Raw genomic sequence first — 17,660 nt, forward strand, 5'->3', positions numbered from 1 at the left:
CAAGAAGCCGTGGCAGCAGAACCGGGAGATTAGCAGGTGACGTGGGTTTCCAGACCCATGGAGTGAGAAAGTCTGCCTTGCGGCAGGAGGTTTGCTATGGAGTAGAGTGGCTCCAGGCACTAGGTGAAGCTAAATTTGCTGACCCAGGGGCTAGAGCTAAGTGTCTGTAGACTGAGTGGCATGGGTTGCCTCTGGGCATTTGGTGGCAGAGCTTGTTAGGTGACATAGAGTAGACCTTATGCACAACAGAATGAAACACTGCCCAGTCCTGTGTCACCCTCACAATTATTGCTATACTTGAGCCCATTGCTATTACCACTGTACCAATCCATCTCTTTATTTTGTTGACCCTCCACTTGAACATGCATGATGTCCTTCTGCAGAGCCTGGTCCCACCTGATAATATGTCAAAAGTATGAGAGACAAAGTCTCATCATCCTGGCTTCTCAGGAGCATCTTTATTCATTGTCCAGTGCTAAAAGAGCTTTATAATACTTACCTGCGCAAGGCAGAGACTGCTGACCCTGAGGGTCAGAGAGAGGTAGAGGTGCCTTTGGAGACTGCTGAGAAGAGCTGTCCTGATTGAAAAACTGTCTTCAGAGTTGTTTCTAATCTTGCATTGTAACCTGTTATTTCCCTAATAAACACCATCATCGTGAGTATTGTCTGTGTGAGGCCAGGGCAATGAATCATCAAAGCCAGCAGAGAAGTAGAGAAGGCTGTGGGGTGGGTGGAGAAGGAAGATAGTTGGTATAAGAATTGGTAAAAAGTTTGGACGGTAGAGGCATGCTGACCGTAGGCTGCTGATGCAAATCTTAATTCTCTTTCCCACGTGTGACGTTAGAGGATGTCAGACTTTACTCCTGTGCTATTTTTGACACCATCCCAGAGATACTGAATCAGACCTACTTTTTAACAAGAGTCCTAAGTGATTCTTACACATACACCTGGCGATTTATCAGAATCACTTGGAGATCTTGTTAAACTAGAATCTGATTCAGTATCTATAAAGAGGAAATGCAAATTCTCAGTAGGAGTTTGAACCAGGATGAATCTGCCCAGAGCAGAATTTCAAGCCCTGCCATTTAGTCTTGTATAATCCTGAACAAGTTACTTAACATCTCTAATCTTCAATTTCCTTGACAATAAAACGGTGTATAAATCATCACAATAATTTTCAGTCTCAAAAGGGCTATTAAACCAAGAGCAAAATTCAATAATTTGTTTTAGAGATTAAAAAATAAGCTTCACATTGTAGTTTCCATTTACACTCTTACTCCCACACAGGTGATGTGAATTCCATCTATGCTATTCAGCCAAGCTAACCAGGTTGACTGCCAGGTGATGGGTTGTTGTTAGTGCTAGAGGCGCTCTACATCGCTCTCTGAATTGCTTTCTCTTTCACATTCTTGTACTTTACCAGCTGACAGCTTAGACGGTGGGTGCTGATTCCTCCAGCAGCTGCAGCAGAAAGCACGGTTCAGAAATGTCAGATATCCTCCGGGAGCTGCTCTGTGTCGCTGAGAAAGCTGCCAACATCGCTCGGGCATGCAGGCAGCAGGAAGCTCTCTTCCAGCTGCTGATAGAAGAAAAGAAAGAGGGAGAAAAGAACAAGAAGTTCACGGTTGATTTCAAGACCCTGGCTGATGTACTGGTACAGGAAGTTATAAAACAGAATATGGAGAACAAGGTAAGAAAGGTCACAGTCAAGGCAGTTGCAAAATATTTGCCACTGTGGTTTTTTTCTCATTATAGAATAGCATGTTTTTTTTTCTTGTCCTCTCAGCATACTAGCACCTTGGATTAAAATAAACATTTTGGTTTCCCCACCTCCTTGTTTTGATTATACTATTAATAAAATATCCAGAAAAAATTTTAAGTACTGAAAAGCAAAGAAGAATCATTCCCAGTTATAAAACTTAGAGATGAACATTTTAGTACCGAGCTTTCATTTATTAATGACCTTAAAAAAAAATAAGAAACCTCATAACCCTACCACTAGAGGAAACCATGACAATATATGTAACTTATTGTTAGATTCTTTTCCTTCTATGCGTATGTGTGACACGTGTCATTTATTTCTGCAGAAATGAGAGCATACTGTTCTGTAACTTGTTTGGTTTGTTTGACATGGTATATTAATTTTCACTTTTTGACTTAGTGATTTTTCTCATGGTTACTTTGGTTACAGACTTGTAGACTCCTGGAGACTTTTAGTTACCCTTTTGTTTCCTAGAAAAAGTATCTTGAACTGACTGGGAAAAAGAACCTGCATTCCCAAGTAGAAATAAACACAGCACTTGTTGTTAGGTACCAACACAACACTAGTAGACACTTAAAAGTGATTACTGTGTGCAAGGCACTATTCTAAGGACTTTTACACATATTATGTAAGGTAAGAACTAGTATTTCAATGTTGTTGTTAAGTGCGTTGAGTCAGTTCTGACCCATAACGACCCTGTATAGGGTTTCTGAGCAGCTGGTGAGCTTGAACCAACAATCTTGCAGTTCAAATGGCTTTGCAGTCTGGCGCATTAACCCACAGCACCACACCAGGATTTCAATGTAATGGCTGTGAAAAGTGAGGCTCAGAGAGGTTATCTAACTTGCCCAAAGTTGCACAGCAAATAAATGGCATGATCAGCTTTAGAATAGAGGCACACTGGCTTTGCAATTTTGTGTTGCCTTTTATAATCTAATTGCATACGTTTAGAATTTGGGCGGGGGATAGAACTTTATGACATAAAGCATCATGTAATATAGTAATTGTTAAGTGCCACCGAGTTGGTTCCGACTCATAGTGACCATGTATAGGGTTTCCGTGGGCTCAAGCATAGCAATGACAGTGAGGTTGGCCCAGGATCGGGCAGTGTTTCGTTCTGCTGTGCATAAGGTCGCTATGAGTTGGTACCAACTTGATGACACCTAACAATAACAACAACAACATAGGGTTTCTAAGAGGCTGGTGAATTTGAACTGCCGACCTTGTGGTTCAAACTGAACTTGGCGATCCAGTGCTGTATCCCACTGTGCCATACCAGGACTCCAATGTATTGTTAGTTTCTATGAAGTTCTAAAATAATTAGGGGTCCTTTTAGCATGATCAAGTGGAATCCACAAGCTTGAGATCTCTACAAACTCTACTTTTTCAGACCCAATAATACCTGGCTGTAGTAGCTCTGGTAGCTTAGTGATAATGAATCAAGCTGCTAATTTCAAGGTCAGCAGTTGAAAACTACCAGCTATATTAAAATGGGAGAAAGATGAGGCTTTCTGCTCCCTTAAAGATTTGCAGCCTCGGAAACCCTATGCAGGGTCGCTATGAGTTGGAACTGACTCCACAGCACATAGCAACAATAGTAGCTCTGGTGTGGTGCTGTGGGTTAATGTGCCAGTCAAAGCCATTTGAACTGCAAGGTTGGAGGTTCAAGCTCACCAGCTGCTCCTTGGAAACCCTGTACAGGGTTGCTATGGGTTGGAACTGACTCGACGGCACTTAACAACAACACCATAGTAGCTCTGGTAGCGTAGTGGTAAAGAATTGGGCTGTGAACCTTAAGGTCAGCAGTTCAAAACTACCAGCTGTTCTGTAGGAGAAAGATGAGGCTTTCTGCTCCCGTAAAGATTTACAGCCTTGGAAATCCTCTGTACAGGGTTGCTATGAGTCGGAACCAACTCCACCGCACATAACAACAACAACATAGTAAACTAAATGAAGCAAATTTATTTTGTTTGCTACTGATCAAGATAGCTGGGTGCAAAGGATAGTTTAGCAACTAGATTAGAAATTTGTTCATGTTAATTTTTGTGCTAATATTTTCCCCAAAGTATTATAACCAATTCAGATAATTGTTCATTGAGGACGTATATGTAAAACTGGTAAGTAATTATTGAAAGAAAATAGTTTCACTTATATAACTTTGTTTTAGGACCTTATGTTTTGTAGCCTCAGAAACAGTTTTTAAGTAGTCTGAGGAGACTCAGCCTCAAACTGTTAGAGCATGACTAACAACCCCCATTTAAGCTAGGTATCTACTAAGTCCTTTCAGCCCCATTTCACCCTGCCCCCCTCTTCATCCCCCACCTCACCCTATGGAAAAATAATAAATTTTTACAGAAAAACCGCAAAGGTCAAGATGATCCAAGGACACCTGAACAAACAGGTTAAAACTTAAAACCATCCATACAAGCCAGATGAGGGTTTTATTGGTGGGTTTATTCTACAGGATAAGGGTCTGCTGGAATTTACCACCCCAGCTGACAAGACATGTTTGTTTTAACCGCTCTGTGCTTCTTGTATAAAATCCTGTCCCCCTGCTGGCTTCGGGCTCAGAGTGATTTGGGCTTTAGCTGACACTCTGGCTGTCGGCAGTAAACTTTGCTCTTTAAGATTTTCAAGTTGAGTTCTTTCTGACTCGCGCTGCCTCAACAAAACCTTGTTAAATAAGTTCATTTCCAGACCCTGTTGATTTGTACTGTTCTGCCAAAGAGAAAAATAGCAAGTGTTTGTGTTCACTAGTCCTCCAAGAATGACTGAGTTCAAATATCTGAAGCATTTTCTTGCTTTTGTTCCCCAAGAACCTCATGATTATAATCCAGTACATATTTTGAGAAAAATTATCCTTATTATTCAGAAGATCAAGTACAGTTGTTTAGCACTAAACTGTTGACTTGAAAGTTGGTGGTTTGAACCCACCAGCTACTTCATGGAAGGGAAGATGTGGCAGTCTATTTGTGCTAAGAAGTACTTATGAAGTAGACTTAGGCTAAGAAGTAGCCATGGAAACCTTGTGGGGAAGTTCTACTCTGTCCTACAGGGTTGGTATGAATCTGAGTCAGACTCTACAAATACAATTCAATCCATGATATCCAAAATTCATGGACTTGCCACATGTAAAGCACTTTCACCCTATCAAATCATCCCCAGAGTCTCCCAAGTCCGAATTTCAACCTGAGGCAAAATTTCTCTTTACTGTGGATGTAGATAAAAGTTATTTACTTCCAGAGTACCTTGGTGGAGCAGACAAAAGGCAGGCATTTCCATTACAAATGGGAGCATTGGAGGGAAACAGGGCACTGAGCAAATTAAAAACCCAGAACAATTTGCATTTCTTTCAAGGCTTGAAAATAATCTTTTGTTCTCTGAGACCATCTAGGCAAATGGCCTAACCCTCCAGGCTCTGGGTGTTGGCCATGTTCTCTGAATTCTGGTTGAAGGCCCCTTGACCCTTGGTTTCAATCTGCCTTCCCTGACCACAGAAACAGCAACTCTGCTTTTCATGTTTCTGAGTGGCTCTACTTTCCTTGTCCTTAGGAGTTGTGATCCCACCCCTTTGGTCTCAGTAGGCCCATTCTTCCTCCCCCACGGGCATGGGAGCCCCACCCCCTCAGCTTTGGGTAGTGACCACATACTCTGGAACTGAGTTAGTGAAAATCCAACCTTATGAAATTTAGGAAACTCAAGAAGGCTTGACCTTCCCACCCAATGTCTCTGCTTCCATGATCCTTGTCTCTTTAGCTTCTGCTGCATGGCTCCTTGGTCTCTCGAGGAGGCCAACCTGGCCTCTGCCATGTTCAAGCCAGTATTACAAAGCTCTTTATTTAGTTCTGCTGATTAGAGCCCAGAGACTGGGCTAGCGCTCCATGGGTTGGTTCCTATGCCATCTTGAGTTAGTCTCCTGGCTCTACTGTTGCAATTTCTCTGCCGCTACTTCTTATCATCTGTGCCATTTCTGGTGTTAAACTGTCCTCGCTTCTGAGTCCTCGACAGAATCCCATTTGATATCTATAAATCCACGAAGAGTCTCTTCAGGCAATATAGGCTTTTACTATTAAGCAGCTTAGTAGCCTTTATTCACTACCCAATTCCAAAACTACTTGCACATTTTAGGTGTGTGTTAGAACAGTACCACATTTGCAGTACATAATTCTCTTTTACTTATCAAGTGCTGCTATAACAAATACCATAAATTGATGATGCCTTTAATGAACAGACATTTTTTTCTCACCGGTTAAGAGGCTGGAAGTCCAAATTCATGGCATCAACTTTATGGGAAGGCTTTATCTCTCTGTTGGCTTACAGTTAGGAGGAAGGTCCTTGTTTCCTTTCAGCATCTGTAGGCCTGTGATTCCCTGGAGAGCTCTTGTATCTTGGATTTAGGAGATCTCTCTAATCTTTCCCTGGATTTTAGGAGTTCCCAGTACAGAAACCAAGGTCCAAAGGACATGATCCATTGCTGCCTCTTCTTTCTTGGTGGTAGTCGGACACTCTTTCACTGCTCACTTCTTTCTCCTTTTGTGCCTTGTAAGATTAAAGGTTTTGCACACCACACCCTAGGGAAATGGGAAACTTCTTTTACATTTGATGAGGACTTTTACATTTGATGAGGACTTTTACATTCGATGAGAACTGTGATGGGGTTAAGGGTACTGCATCTCACCCTTAATCTTCTTGCAGCTGATTTGCATATATACGATCACATCTTGGGATCATTATATAACTGCCAAATTACATCATAGCGTAATAGCAAACCATTGAGAATCATGGTCAAGGGATTGAAATTTTAGGGAACACAATTCCACCTATGACATCAATATCAGCATTAACCATATAAGCTACTAGGGTGCTGTTAAAGTTAGACTATCTCAACTGCAAACACTCTAGTGCTGTGTGTGTCCCTTCAGTAGGAAGGTGAAGTTTGTAAAAATACGTATGTAAATGGAAAGAAGAACAGAACCCCTAGCATAATTTTGACTTTCTGAGCATTGGACTGCTAACCTAAAGGTTGGTGTTTCAAACACACCAAGCCACTCTGTGGGAGAAAGATGAGGCAGTTTGCTTCTGTAGAGATTTACAGTCTCAACAGCCCTATGAGCAATTCTACTGTCCTATAGCATCATTGTGAGTTGAGATTAACTCAGGGGCAGTGAGTAAAGGGGCAAAGGTCAGGATAATATTAGAAAACTAAGCACTGAACCAGGTTGATTTTTGTTTATACCTTGATTAATTTTGGGAATTATTACTTTTGTTAGGTGCCATCGAGTCAATTCTGACTCATAATAAGCCATGCACGACAGAATGAAAGACTGACTGGTCCTTCATCATCCTCACAAGTGTTACGTTTGAGTCCATTCTTGCTGTCACTATGTCAATCCATCCATTGAGGGTCTTCCTCTTTTTTTTTGCTGATCCTGTACTTTAACTAAAGGAGCTCTGGTAGCGTAGTGGTTATGAGTCGGGCTGCTAACCTCAAGTTAGCAATTTGAAACTACAAGCTGTTTCGCGGGAGAAAGATGAGGCTCTCTGTTCCCATAAAGATTTACAGCTTCGGAAACCCTATACAGGGTTCCTACGAGTCTGACTCCACAGGACATAACCACTACTACCACCACCCACTGTACTAAGCATGGTGTCCTTGTCTTGATCACATGTCTAAAGATGAGGATGAAGTTTTGCCTTCCTCATTTCTAAGTAACATTCTGATGGCGTTTCTTCCACTTTATTATTATTATTATTATTGCACTTTGGGGAATTGTACGTTTTAGAATTTCAAATTTAAATGTGCTGCTGAATTTTGAAATATACAATGAAATTGTGTTCAGAATTTAACTATTTTTTTGTTTTGCTCTGAATTATTTAGTTTCCAGGTTTGGGGGAAAAAATTTCTGGAGAAGAATCTAATGAGTTTACGAATGATTTGGGTAAGTTTAAGAATCTTAATGTGTTTCTGTAATTTAATTATCATAATGGTATTGTGATCTCCAGTTTGCACCTCGAAATTAATGAATGCTTAGTAGCTTTTCAATGTAAACAACACAATATATTTGAACGTGAGGCTTCATTGAAACTCTACATCATGATATCATGCCACTTAAGTTATAGAGATGTGGTATCTAGGATTGTTTAGAAGATCCACATGTATGAGTATTTGTCTAAAATTTATGCCTTTAATCTTTGGCAAAGTTTCAGGGCTCTATGGAACTTTGATAGAAGGCAAAGCTGCCCCCAGAAAAATGCATACCTATACTACTGTACAGACACCCTGGGGAGTTCGTGGACCTTGACTAAAAATGTAGACAAGAGGCTCTGAACCTGCAATACCATGTAATCTTGAGTAGATTACTTTGTCACTTCTCTGGGTCTCAGAGCCTCTGTAAAAGGAAGTTAGACTAAAGATACCTTTTAGGATCAAGCTTGAAATCCTAGTTTCCTATGGGCCAGATTTTCCTTTAACGATCTCCTGTGGTATAGTGGTGGTGGTGGTGTTATGTGCAGTGGAGTCGGTCCAACTCATAGCGACCCTGTGGTTTAGAAATATCAAAATTCCTATCTAATTATTTTCATAGGAACAAATTGTTTTAACTTGTTGGGTGTTTGTTTGATTAATGGTACTAAATTAATATGGTGAACTTGAAAAGACTGGTCACTTGACAAATAGTTGAACATCTAGAAGCACATTAACAGAGAACAAAATAACTGTCTTTTAGGTAAGCTGTAAAAAAATGATAAGTCTCCTTCAAGGGTGGTATATTAAGATGTAGTTAGTTGTATCATGCAATCCTGGTGTGGTGCTGTAGGATGAACACTGGATTGCAAGGTCAGTGATTCAAACCTATCAGCCACTTGTCAGAAACCCTATACAAGGTTGCTGTGAGTCAGAACCAACACAACGGCACTTAACAACAACAAAGTTGTATCACAGTCAGAAGAGAGAGAAATCCCATTTAGACTTCTTAAAGTTAAAAAGAACATAAAACTCATGTGATTGACTCATAAGAAGTTCTGTTTAAAATCCTACGCTTGGCTACTGCATAAACAGTTTACTTTAATACATAATTTATCTGGCATTATAGAATCCTGGAGTGGTGCTGTAGGATAAACACTGGACTGCTAACCGTCCAGATGGCAGTTCAAAACCACCATCGTATCCTCAGAAAATCCTATAATGGGATCTCTTAGAGTCAGAACCGACTCAACATTACCTGCTCAACAGCACTTAACAACGTCTAGCATTACAAGGCAGAAGTGCATTCTATATACTTTTTTTTTGAAAGCTGAATTTTAGGCCTCTACTTCTCGAGGAGGAAATGAACTTAGCATGTTAGAGGAACAGAGACAGAATGGTGAGTCTAGGACCAGCTCAGGTGGCTCACAGGTGGTGGGAAGGAGTGTGGGCTCCCCTCTAAGTGTAATGGGAATCAACCTGAGAATTTAAAACAAAGGAGTGATAGATGATTTGTTGTTCTGAAGAATCCTGTTATGTATTGAATCCAGAGTAGATAGCCTTAGTGTTTCCCAACTTTAACAGTCTAACTTCATTTGAATTTAACTAAGTCTAGTTGACTATTTCTTTTCTTTTTAACTGTTTTATTGTAAATTATGTGATAATTTACATGGGAGAACATTAGCTTTACATTCATCCTATCTTATATCGTTACATTGCCATGGTTACAATCCTCTCTATGCACCATCAACCAACCAACCCCGCAAGCCTGCCCCTTGGTCTTCAGCACACTGCTCCTCTCGCTCTCTGGGTCTAGAGTTCCCAGCTGCTCTGTCTCTTCACGTCATCGTCTTTGCCTCCATCTCTGGCATCCCTGTTTCTCTGAGTAGAGTCCTGCTCTCCGCTCTTCTCCCTTGATGGTTCCAGGGGCCTCCGATCATGTCCTGCAAATTCAACCACTCCCCTCCTTTTGTTACAAAATGTCTACCTTTACATTTCCAACCCTCAGAATCAGTCCTGATAGTGATTATTCACTATTGTACCACATGAGTTCTATCCCCATCTCCTTTCATCAGTCCTTCCCAAACAGATTGGATACTACTCAGTGAAAAGTCTACCTTCCTCTGCGCCCTCTGGATCTAGACTCCCACTTGAAAGTTTGTAAGCCAGTCACTTCTTGCCTTTGTAGTAGTCCCCCTACCCCCATTTTGGGTAGCCAATGTCCAACTTGCCCATCCCTGTCTACCCTGTGTATTGAGGGGGTGGGAATGATCCTCGCTGTAAAGAATTGTTCCCTCTTTTGAGTTAATGCATCCATATGTGTAGGTCAAGTTCATCAAATTGTATCAGATTACTCTTTTTTTTTTTTTTTTCCTCTTCTTTCTTCTTCTAGTTGAGCTCTGATCATCCAATCATTGAAGCCAGGTCAAGTGGGTATTATCTGCAAGTGTGGATGTAGTTATGCATATGCCCTCTCTTCTTATCAGCTGGACGCTTCACTCTCCACTCTAGTCCTCTGTGGCTATGTCACTGACTCTGGTCCCAAGAGTCCCCAGGCCTTGCCATACTGCTTGCCAACCAGGTCTCCACCCAAGTTCACTGGAGTCTATTGAATGTTGTAAGGCTTAGCTCACAGCTTCATTGCTGTTTTTCCTTCACTTCCCCTTATTGGTGACAAGTCAGAGCATGTGTTCCCATTGAGTCTTAGTCTTGGAAGGGGATTTACCCTGAGGGGACCTGACCACTTGCCTTGATGTCTTCTGGGTGAGCAACTTACTTGTTCTTGTAGTAATCAGTCGGTCTGCTTTTACTGTTTTGTATTTTTCCTGTTGGTCTTTCTTTCAAGAAGTATCTTATGTTTCTAGCCACTTCAGGCTGGTCTGCTTGTCCTTTCAAGTGGAAATTTCCCACCTCAGAAGATTCCAGATGGGGTTCAGGGTTCAACCTATAATCTTATGTAATGCAGAGGCTCTGCAGGAAGCCTCCTTCACTGGTACTTTGTAGCCCCTAATTAGGTATTCCAATCAGTTATAGGCAGAAGACGGACTCACAAGCTTTCTATGGTGATATTTCCGGCTATTCATTTTTCTCCCCCTCAAGAGTCTATTTTATGATGGTATACCAGACAAACCAATATTCAAAACAGCAAATCATCTTAACATTATTTCCCCTCTTTTCCCCATTCCAACAATGTCTCAATCTCTGTATACCAGAGACCTGTTTTTTCAAGGTTATGCATACATCATTATTTAACTCTGTCCCACTTAACCCATGCAAACCTACCTAATTGTTTTCCTGTCTGCTTTGTTCTTTCATTCCCCTCCACCTTCTTGTGTATTGTCCCCCTCCCTACCACCCAACTATCCTGTGTTATTAACCTTTTTATTTCCTTTGGTTCCGTTGTGATATCACCCGTGTGGTTTCTAATGTGTGTTATTTATGTTTTCTCCCTCTTTTCTTTTGTTAGGTTTGCAAATGGTTTGTCAATTTTGTTAATCCTTTCAAAGAACCAGCTTCTTGTCCTGTTGATGCTTTGTATAGTGTTAGTTTTCTATCTCATTTATTTCTGCTCTAATCTTTATTATTTCTTTTCTTTTGGTGGCTGTAGGTTCTCTCTGTTGGTTTGTGTCTAATTGTTGTAGATGCTGTGTTAATGTGCTAATTTTGGTTCTTTCTTTTTGGATGTGTGCATTTATTGCAATAAATTGTCCTCTCAGCACCGCTTTCACCATGTCCCATATATTTTGATATGTTGTGTTTTCATTTTTGTTTGTTTCTAGGAACTTTTGAGTTCACGTTTTATTTCTTCTACTGCTCAAACTACCTAATCACTTTGAGCAGGGTGTTACTCAGTTTCTAGGTATTTGACACTTAAGTGATCATGATCTCTTTTACATTGTAAACAAAATTGTGTACCTGTGCCTATGTAGATATTTCTGATGGGAGGAGTCCCTTGATTCCTGGAACCCAACCCTAGCTACTTGGATTAGGTGCATGAACAACCACTGGCATCTGTGACCCCCCACCAGGTGATCCTGGCATTATGCCAAGTTCAGAGCCACTGATATGTACAACTTTGACTCTTCATGCCCCCTTTTCTTTTTCTCATTCTTTCTCCACTGAAACTATTAAAATGTAACGGCTTTTAGTTTGTCTTTACTCCAGGGGAAAAGATTATCTTGAGACTGTGTTCAACAGAGGCAGAAACGACAGAGCTTCTTAGCAAAGTCCTTAATGGTAATAAGTTGGCATCTGAAGCATTAGCCAAGGTTGTTCATCAGGATGTGTCCTTTACTGACCCAACTCTGGACTCAATCAAGATCAGTATTCCACAGGACATTTTGGGAATATGGGTGGATCCAATAGGTAAGTATAGGAGAGTGTTTGCTTTCATTTGTTTGTTCTTATATGCTTTCTTTGTTTGATTTTTGCTTAGAAACATAAATCCTTGAATGTAGTTTATTTCTTTTTTGTTTTTTTAATTGGAAGATTTTAAAATAAATGAATTGAGGGCCATGTATTATATAATGTGTGTGTGTGTGTTTATATATATGCACACACACATATATGTGTATGATATGTACAAGGAGGAGGCTTCAAGTATTTCATGGAAAACTGGAATGAAAAGATAATGGACTTTTTTCACAAACTTTTTGAAGCCCCTTGAATATGTGCATATGTGTATACACATACAGACATACATGTACACATACAAACAGATAATACAAAACTATGTTAACACGTCCTTGCTAGACTTCTCAACACAGGGAATTCAAATTCAAATGGCTCCTGGAGATAAATGAGTGAGAGCAGAATGCTGTGACCAGTGTTACAGACACTTTAGCACATATATCATCTAAAGGACACTTGCCTCCAGTTGATTGTGGGTATGTGGGATGGCAGGCCAGATCTTCAGATTTTAAAATAAAAACATGTATCTAATATTTTAAGTGAAACATCCTTCTTTTTAGCCATTGACAACTAATTGGATTGCATAAACAAAAACTTTAGACAGATTAAACCAAACCTCTAATGTAACTCATGATCAGTGGGCTCCGTTTTAACCTCACTACTTCCATGTATGTGTTTTCATCTTTGTGGTAGAATCATAATCTATAACTCCTTGCACTAATGGTATAGGTTTTATCTTAGTGGTGCTGTAAACCCAAAGTCCTCTTGTTTCTGTTGGTAATACAAAGTCCTAGGTATTAATTTTAAGATTATTTTTTTGATTTATTGATTTATTGATTTATTGATTGCTTCAGTGGCATATTCTACCCAGTACATGCTTTTGCTGAGCAGACAAAACAAATGAACAAATGAAAACCCTATCTTCCCATCCTATAAACATATTAACACAATTCTATAGAAGTGGCTCTAGTCATCAGAGAATTATATACTATTCAACCAACAGATTATGGAAAGTAAGACCTGTTCTCCAAATCTTAGGATTTCTAAGGGACAAGGGGTCTCCTGGATCTTGCTTCCACCCTGTGCTGAGTTTTTAAATCAACCATTTGACTCTTAAGTCCATGTACCATTAACTGTGTTAACTCACTGATGATGGCAGACAGCTGCCACCATGTATACTTCATAAGGGTAAACCAAGCTCTTCAGCTTCATTTTCACTGTTGTTGTTGTTGCTAAGTGCCATCAAGTTAGCTCCAATTCATAGTGACCCTGTAAAGGGTTTCCGAGCAGTAGTTGGTGGGTTTGAACCACTGACCCTATGGTTAGAATCCCAGTGTTAATCCCTAGAGCCACATCAGAAATCCTCTTTTTCATAGGAGCAGTAGCAATTTATTTTTAGATCCTTTGTGCCACCAGAATTATCTTCTTCCTCCTTCTAACTTGAGGAACAAAAACAAAAGGAAGCAAGTTGGGTAATTCCACCCCTGACAGATTCTCAGGAGGAGATTGCTCCATCCCATCTTAGTGTAATCCTTGATTATAACAGCTCTAAATGATCTCATGGAGTCCTGGTGTGGCATTGCAGGATAATGCAATGGACTGAAAAGGCAGTGGTTCAAATCCACCATTTGCTCCTAAGAAACCCTATACAGGATCACTATGAGTTGGAACTGACTCAACAGCACTTAGCAGCAACTTAACAAAGATCTTGGCAGTAACCCTCAGTTTTTAGCTTGTTCTGAATATTTGCATGTTTATTATATGCAGTATGCTATGCTAGATGCTATAGGGACCGTTCACATAAACACAACATGTACACATACTAACAGACATACAAAGCTCCTGCTCTGTTAAAGAGTTCCCTTTTAGTTGGGAAAGCGAAAGACAAACAGCTTATGAAAGGTGAATAATTGATGCTTTTAAGTTATGGTGTTGGAGGACAATGTTGAAAGTGCCACGGGCTGCCAAAAGAACCAATAAATCCATTTTGGAAGAAGTGCAGCCAGAGTGCTCCTTGGAGGCCAAGATGACCAAACTTCATCTCTCAGACTTTGGACATATTGTCAGGAGGGACCAGTCACTGGAGAAAGGATATCATGTTTGGTAAGGTGGAGGGTCAGAGAAAAAGAGGAAGACCCCCAACGAGATGGATTGGCCAAGTGGAAGCATCGATGTACTCAACCGTGGCAACAGTAATGAGGCTGGCCCAGGATCAGGTAGTGTTTCATTCTGCTGTGCATAAGGTCTCTATGGGTCAGTACCGACTCCATGGCACACAACAACAACAACAAAAGGTCAGATAAAACAGTTCACTACAAATAACAGCCAAAGATTAAACTTGATTGGTTACCAAATTCATAGAGAAATGATACACCAAAAGCCAAAGCCAAACCCATTGCCACTGAGTCAAGACTAACTTACAGTAGACTGCTCCATAGGGCTTCCAGTCCCGTACGTCTTTATGAGGAGTCCTGGTGTGGTGCTGAGGGTTAATGCACTGGACTGCAAAGTCAGCAGTTCAAGCTTATCAACTGCTCCTTGGAAACCCTATGCAAGGTCGCTATGGGGTCGGAACGGAAACTTACCAACAACAACAACATCTTTATGAAAGCAGCCTGCCATATCCATCGTCTAAGGAGTGGCTGGTGGTTTTGAACAACTGATCTTTCGGTTAACAATCACTTTAACCACTGTGTCAGGGCTCCTTGAGAAATTATATAGAACAGACTGACAGATGCATTCTTCATTATCTTCTAAATAGTTCCCGGAATCTGAACAACTTTTTTCTATTTTTTTAGATTCAACTTATCAGTATATAAAAGGCTCTGTTGACATCAAACCCAACCAAGGAATTTTCCCCTCTGGACTTCAGTGTGTTACCATTTTAATTGGTGTCTATGACCTACAGACAGGGTTGCCCCTGATGGGAGTCATTAATCAACCTTTTGTGTCACAAGACTCCAACACTCTCAGGTAAAAGATGACCATTTTGGTTTCTTAAGGTTTTTAGGATTTATGATATCAGCTTAATTTATTATCAGGCCTTCACTCTGCGTGACATTCACAAAATACATCTGGTCATTCCTACTGAAAGTTTGCATGTTTGAATTAAAGTTCTTTCCATTGTCAATCCTGGATTTGAGACCATAGAAACTTTGGAAAGAAATAACTGTCTTGGAGAAATCATGGTTTTGTGTTTGGGATATAGTGATCATATTCTGTTTTCTAGAATTCATTCAAAACAAGATAAATAAATGAGTGGTGATATTGTATACTGATACCATTGAATAAGACAGATGCCATTACTATATAGCCACTGTATCTCTGTACAATTTTTTTTTTAAAAAAAGATTCAAAACAAAATGTGAAAATCATTGAATGAAAATATTGTAGTATGACCAGGATTCGAATCTGCCTAGGGGTTATCTCTAATGCTGTCACTTCACGTCTCTGCCTCCTCCCTTCCACCCTGCCCTTTCCATGAATTGTACAGACAGAGCATCGAGGACTCCAGTTATGTATGATCCATGGCTTGTGCTTTGGGCTTACTGCTAGTGCATGGAACATTCCATTAGAGACTGAATGAGAACAAATAGCTTTTCTCCTGTCATTTTGGTTTTTATTGAAATAGATCTCACTTTTCCATTTATCTATGTTGAACTTTGAGGCACTTTAAGCGACTTAAAAATGGTTTCCTCTTTTAGAGTCATAAACTTTACTTTTGGAACTTTCATTTTGTTCAGCCACCCTACTTCTCTTCCAAGCCAAACAATGTATTTGCTGTCTTTAAAAGGCTATTAAGAAACTAAAAAGAATTGGGATTGCATGCAGACATACTAATGACCTTGAAATAAATGAAGGTAGTCTACAAATAGTGGCATTGACCCCAGAGTCAGAATGCCTGGTTTGTAGCTGGGGTAATCTGGGACAAGTCATTGACTTTTTCTAACCCTGAGTTACCTCATCTGTAAATGGAGTAAATTCTCTAATATTCATAGTAAGTGAAGGATTGATAAATGATACATATTGTTGAATAGCGTTATGAGTCTCTTTCTCAATGTTAGAAGCCAAAGTAGAGCAAGTGAATAAGAAATGGGAGTTACCAAATGAAGAAAAACTTGTTAAAGGATGATAAAAGATTTACATGTTGAAAAGAACTATTCTCTTATGTGTTCATCTTTTGTCCTTATTAAATGTTAAGTGCGAAAAATGGCAACAAAAATGTGCAGTGTTCCTGAAGGCCCCAAATCCCACATTGTCCTTGATGTGATAATGTGGTAAAATTCAAAGAAGTAGTCCTACTCTGTAACCACACAGGCAGCTGCAGCACGTCAGTAAGCTCCTTGTTACCTATCTCTAGACTTAGGACTGTGAAGACTCATTACATCATGATGACGTATATGTATTATATACAAGGGGACTTCAGAGAGTTGGTGGAGAAATGAAATTGAAAGGTAATGGATGTTTTTCCGTGAACTTTTTGAAGCCTCCTCATATGTGTAATTATATACATTATACTATCGATAAACCTGAGACCAACATGTGTAATGAAAAACCGAATGTGGTAACTTACAAGCTAAACTTACTCTTTCGTAGGTGGACAGGAGAGTGCTACTGGGGCCTTTCTTATATGGGCACCAATGTCCATTCACTCCAGCATCCCATCCCTAAAAGAAGTGGCAGTGAAACGCTGAGCCAACTGACGGAAAACACCAGTTCTGAAGCAGAATCCCAGGGATTTTCGGCTGTCATTAGTACAAGTGAAAAGGAGACTATCAAAACTGCACTGTTACGTGTATGTGGCGATAGCATTTTTCGAGCAGCCGGAGCTGGTTATAAGAGCCTGTGTGTTGTGCAAGGCCTTGTTGACATTTACATCTTTTCAGAAGATACCACATTCAAGTGGGACTCTTGTGCAGCTCATGCCATACTGAGGTCTATGGGTGGGGGAATGGTAGATCTAAAGGAATGCTTAGAAAGAAATCCAGAAAAGTGGCTTGAGTTTCCGGAGTTGGTGTACCATGTAGCAAACAAAGGTGCATCTGGTGTCGATCAGTGGGCCAACAAGGGAGGACTCATTGCATACAGATCAAGGAAGCAGCTGGAGATGTTCCTGAGCCGCCTCATCCAAAACCTTGTACCTGCAGATACAAATACATAGATGAAAACTGACCTCTTGTAAATTTAAACTGCGCTGTGAAAAGATTTTCCATTATCTCTTTACTTTTGAGGAGTATTTTCCTATTATGTGTTTAATCACAATAAATGAGTGACATTTACTGGAATTAAGTTCATATCTGAAATTCTCAGTGTTACTAGTTTTGCTTGAAACACTAATAAAATATGGAAGAAAGTGAAAAGCCTGCATTCGTAAAATGACTGTAAAACGTCTAATTGAAAGGTAAAATGTTACTGAAATATTAAGGAGAATTCAGGGTTGGGTAGTGCTTGGGGTTTGTTCCTCTTAAAAGAACCTCTATGGCAATAGTTACAACTATGAATTTGTACAATTTAACCAATTTCAGT

At 40.1% G+C, this 17,660-nt stretch overlaps 1 protein-coding gene across 1 annotated transcript; it reads left to right on the plus strand.

The window, feature by feature from the left end:
• The first annotated feature begins 1,423 nt into the window (after nt 1–1,423).
• On the plus strand, nt 1,424–17,367 carry INPP1 (inositol polyphosphate-1-phosphatase). Its single transcript, XM_006864047.1, has 5 exons — nt 1,424–1,690; nt 7,641–7,701; nt 11,889–12,089; nt 14,933–15,107; nt 16,731–17,367. The coding sequence occupies exons 1-5, from the start codon at nt 1,487–1,489 to the stop codon at nt 17,293–17,295; spliced, it is 1,206 nt and encodes a 401-aa protein (XP_006864109.1). The 5' UTR covers nt 1,424–1,486; the 3' UTR covers nt 17,296–17,367.
• The last annotated feature ends 293 nt before the right edge of the window (nt 17,368–17,660 follow it).

Source organism: Chrysochloris asiatica, unplaced genomic scaffold (assembly GCF_000296735.1).
Source record: "Chrysochloris asiatica unplaced genomic scaffold, ChrAsi1.0 scaffold00059, whole genome shotgun sequence".
NCBI classification, from domain to species: Eukaryota; Metazoa; Chordata; class Mammalia; order Afrosoricida; family Chrysochloridae; genus Chrysochloris; species Chrysochloris asiatica.

Coding starts and splice junctions, on each gene's coding strand:
- INPP1 (XM_006864047.1), top strand. CDS start 1,487: ATGTCAGATATCCTCCGGGAGCTGCTCTGTGTCGCTGAGAAAGCTGCC. Junction 7,702..11,888: donor TGAGTTTACGAATGATTTGG/GTAAGTTTAAGA, acceptor TCTTTACTCCAG/GGGAAAAGATTATCTTGAGA. Junction 12,090..14,932: donor AATATGGGTGGATCCAATAG/GTAAGTATAGGA, acceptor CTATTTTTTTAG/ATTCAACTTATCAGTATATA.